The sequence below is a fragment of the Manihot esculenta genome, chromosome 11, assembly GCF_001659605.2.
Source record: "Manihot esculenta cultivar AM560-2 chromosome 11, M.esculenta_v8, whole genome shotgun sequence".
Lineage (NCBI taxonomy): Eukaryota > Viridiplantae > Streptophyta > Magnoliopsida > Malpighiales > Euphorbiaceae > Manihot > Manihot esculenta.
Window position 1 is genome coordinate 11,872,705 of NC_035171.2, and position 4,365 is coordinate 11,877,069.

At 32.3% G+C, this 4,365-nt stretch overlaps 1 protein-coding gene across 2 annotated transcripts; it reads left to right on the forward strand.

Moving 5' to 3' along the window:
* Positions 1–1,201: 1,201 nt before the first annotated feature.
* LOC110627005 lies at positions 1,202–4,143 on the forward strand. 2 transcript variants are annotated; one of them, XM_043962032.1, is made up of 12 exons: positions 1,202–1,369; positions 1,625–1,861; positions 1,950–2,024; positions 2,117–2,175; positions 2,279–2,414; positions 2,487–2,583; positions 2,667–2,733; positions 2,824–2,922; positions 2,999–3,118; positions 3,191–3,345; positions 3,603–3,704; positions 3,801–4,143. In XM_043962032.1, exons 2-12 carry the CDS (start codon positions 1,660–1,662, stop codon positions 3,967–3,969), a joined length of 1,281 nt encoding a protein of 426 aa, XP_043817967.1. In that variant the 5' UTR covers positions 1,202–1,369; positions 1,625–1,659; the 3' UTR covers positions 3,970–4,143. The 2 variants fall into 2 exon arrangements, with proteins under 2 accessions (XP_043817967.1, XP_021628913.1); XM_021773221.2 differs by having other exon boundaries at positions 1,205–1,369; positions 3,029–3,118.
* The last annotated feature ends 222 nt before the right edge of the window (positions 4,144–4,365 follow it).

Consider the following 4,365-nt stretch of genomic DNA (forward strand, 5'->3'; position numbering starts at 1 on the left):
CTAGGTCCTCGTTATATTTTTGAAAATCAAGCGTCTCGAATTCTTTTTGTGAAAAACTATCGTGGGTCTCACGTTCACAACAAAAATTAGATCCGATTTAAATTTATCATAAAATTTAAAACTAGTTACTTTGTATCAAATTGAAAATAAAATTAATATTTATTATAGTAAATATAATAAATTATTCATGGAAGAGAATGAGATAAATTAATTGATATATTTATTATGAGTTGTTTATTGAGATGATTTTTAGTATAATAGAATTAATAAGTAGAACAGTTCAAATTTATAATCGATGATTTTGTTGAAAAATAATAAAAATAAAGTTATTATAGAATTATTGAAACGTGGATAATAAGCAAGAATTAGCAGCATAGAAGACAAAATTATACAACGTCCATGATGGACAAATGCACATTATAATTAAAATCTAGAGAAAAGATATTGTAAACTTGAAAACCTTTATGCGTAATTACACCTAATTACGGGATCATTCAAATTGTGAATTGCACTGCAAGCAGATTGTTGCAATTCATAAATCAACCTCAGATCGAGATAGAGAGGCCTGATTTCAGTTCCCCTTTTCTCTAATTTAACTCTGGTTCGAATTAAAATTCATTTTTTTTTTAAAAAAATATATTGATTCCCTTTAATTTTATGATTAAATAATGATGTTTTCATGGGTATAAACTTATACTTTATAATATATCAAATGGTTACAAACTGAAGTTGATCTGATGAAACCATTTCAAATTGAAATCAATTTGAATCATAAAAGCTTATAATATTGAATTTTAATTAGGATGAGTTTATGATTAGAAGTGATTGTTCTGTTAATTCAATTTAAAATTAAAAATAAATTAAAATTTAAAATTTAAATATTTATTAAAATGAAATGAAATTAATAAATCTGAATTAAATCAGTTGGATTTAATTTGATTATGCGTGTGGAGATATATAAAAATACTTAGCTTTTGCTTTTGAGCGTTTTTCTGGCGACGGGGTAGTCGTGTATCACATAGCAAACCAATAATCAAAAACTCCAAAACTAACGTACAAAAAGAAAAAAAAGCTTTAGTTTGTTGGCATTTGAGCTTGAAATGGTAAACTTCAACGTACCCCATCATTATCCAAAGCTTACTTGGATTTAACAAATAAATACTACTACACGTTGATGGGGAAATTTCAAAGAGCTCCTTCAACTACGCAGAGACTTCTGCGACTCCTCCATGTGAACTATGTCTCGGTCACTGAGCTTCCTATGCCCAGATTCTTCTCTCTCTTGCTTTCTACTATTGGTTGTTTGCCATTTCTAAATCCACCCTCCAAGCTTCATTTCTCCCTTACTCTTCTCTTTCCTCTGCTCCCAGTAAGTCTTTTCATTTCAAGATTTCTTCCCTTCTGTATATTTATGGGGTCTAATAATTTTCAGTTTTGAACCCATTACTACTCAATAAATGCACCTGTGTAGCTCTATTATTTTATTTGAAATCTGTTTCTTGTTTTCTCTCTTTAATGCTTAAAAAATTCCATTGTTTTCTGGTCACTGCTCTTTTTTTTTTCAACTCTATCTTCTAAATGATACTAAGTGTAGAGATGTTTTTACGTGATATATCTTGGATAGGATGATAAGTTTGACAGAAATTGCAAGGAGAAACAATGGGATGCACTGCTTCTATGTATGCAGTTGGGAGGAGAAGGAAGAAGCCAAGTATACCAGAAATGGTAGTATATGTTCCTCCATTGCGAATACCATCACAATCTGATCTTCAAAGGTCACTTAAAGGGCTAATTCCTCGAGATCTTGTGGACAGATTGGCCTGTCTTCGAAATCAGATTAGTTTAGTTGCAGGGGACACTGGTCTGATTCCATAAACTCAATCTTAAATTTCTTTCATGTTCCGTTTGGTTGCTGAGAAAATTACTTAAAAGAATTATGGTTTTTGTAGCTGGATCTGCTATAACTGAATTAAGTCGAGCATTGGAGGAGTATTTGTCTCTTCTTATTGGACTTACTAAGAAAGGTAATATATATACATATATTCTTTCTTCTTAATTATTTTAATCTCTCATTTCTCTGCCTGTATCTGCAACGAATTTTGCTCATATCTTGCAGAACATGGTCTTGAAGGCTTGGTGGAATTCAAGTGGAAAGTTTTAGAAGATGGGCATCATGTAAGAATCTCAAAATTGATCATTCCCTTTGTTTCTAGAACAATACATTTCAAATTTGAATTTCTCTAAGCTGGTAATTTGAATTGAAAATGTGACTGAGCAGGACAGCTCTGTCTCAAACTCCTGGTTTGAGTTACTGTCTGTTGTTCATATGATGGCGATCCTGACTTTGTCGGAAGCTGACTTATTGATGATCCCCAAGGATCACTCTGGTTCTGGCATAAGAGTTGTATCTTCAGGTTCATAATTTTACCCGTGAGCTTCATAAGATGATCCCAAATTTATCATTGACAAAGATACTTGTGCCCTAGATTGTAAGAGGGATGCTGTTGATTTACTGCTTAAGGCAGCAGGATACTTGGAATTCTGCGTCCGAGATGTACTGGTTCGAATTCCAGCAGATATCAAGTATGTAAACAGATGCATAATTTAGGGTTTGTTCTTTGAACTTTAGATTCAGTATTGAGTTATTGTTAACTATGTGTTCATAGGAAAGGATTTTCAAAAGATTTGCAAGATGGGGTTTTGGAGGCTCTGTCTATTCAAGCACTAGGCCAGGTATTTTCAAAAGATTTGCAAGATGATCATGTCCATTTATGATTTCTCTTACAATTTGATCATGTTGTGACAATTTGAAGATATATTCAGGGAACTGAGATTCAGCTTGGTTTAGCTGTTGAAAGTCAGAAAGCTACTTTATCAGTAAAGAGGAGGTTGGCTTGTGAACAGCTGATCTATTTCAGTCAGGTATGCACTTTGGCCTCTTAAAATCTCTTTGTATAGATTTCAGTCATCAATCAGAGCACAAATAAATCCATTCTAGGAATCTCCAATTGAAAATTTTCTTCGTCAGGCTTATCACTGCCTGTCAAAATGTGACATGAATCATGAATATGGGAAGAAGCATCTCTGGTTCATCAAGTGGAAGTTCCTTGAAGCAAAGGTGAAATCAGTGAATTCTGATTGCTGAATATTTGTAAATTTTGCACTTTCTGATTCTGATTTATATAATCAGGCTGCAGCGTATTACTATCATGGCCTGATCCTTGACAAGGGTAGTGAACCTGCCTGTCACGTTAGTGCTGTATGTTGTTTTCTTGCAGCAGAAGAACTTCTAACAGAAAGCAAGAAGGCCTGCTTAAGCTTTTGCCTTGCAGCACCTGTCACCAGGTTTGGAATTAGGAAAATTCTTGCAATGTACCTTACAAGTAATTTAAAATTAAAAGAAATATTATCTAAAAAATAATGAGACCCATATATTAAAACTTTTCATTGGTTGGTTGGGTATACAAATAAAGTAAATTGCAAGAATTTTTCAAATAGGAAAATTAAGCCTAGAAATGTGGAAATGATAGAGATTGTTAAATTGAAATCCTTTTTGAAATATTTATAATATTCACTCTTTTTTTTTTTTTTTCTCTTGGAAGATCTCCTCCACTGTGGGGTGCCATGAAGCACTTGCATCAGAAAATTCCTGAAGTTGCTTCAAGGAAATCTCAGATGTATGGGTACCTATTGGAAGAAGAGAAGTAAGTAAGCTTCATGTTAATTTGTATATCAAGTGTTCGCTAAAATGACGAATTCAGATTTTGAAGTGAAATTTTTGAGAATAATGATGGACGCAGGGGTTTGCAAGCATTGCCTGACCTGCCAGATTTCCAACTATCGTTGAGACCTGACGACTATGTATTGCCTGAAATGGATGAGGCATGGGATAGAGAGAGGTGGAATCTCCAGAGCCAGTCCTTGAAAGAACATCTCAAAGATTCTGAAGATGAGATTGAAACTGAATGATACCAATTCATCACCTTTTATTCTCTATTATATATATATATATATATATATCTGTTTTTTGTTTTCCTCTTATTTTTGCTCCTCTGGACTTCATATCATTAGCTTATATGGTAACAATGTAAGGTTCTTGATTGCTGTCTTGGCCATGTAAATTCAGTTTTACTTTTATGCCTCGTTTGTTATGATTCATTTAAAAATCATACTTGATTTTAATTATTTTTAAAATAAAATTTTTTTAAATTGAAAGAAATTGAATTATTTTATTTTAAAAAGAGAATGAATAAAAAAAAATTAATTGAATTAAATTCTTATAAAAAAAATAGATTTTGTATGATTATCAGCATAACAGATCTATTGAACCAAAGAATACATGTCATATTTTCAAATACCTTTCTA

Bases quoted from the DNA above. Each gene is read 5' to 3' on its own strand.
- LOC110627005 (XM_043962032.1), top strand. From the start codon at position 1,660: ATGGGATGCACTGCTTCTATGTATGCAGTTGGGAGGAGAAGGAAGAAG. The intron at 2,176-2,278 runs GTAAGAATCTCA...GTGACTGAGCAG, and splicing joins TTTTAGAAGATGGGCATCAT to GACAGCTCTGTCTCAAACTC. The intron at 2,923-2,998 runs GTATGCACTTTG...AATCCATTCTAG, and splicing joins AGCTGATCTATTTCAGTCAG to GAATCTCCAATTGAAAATTT.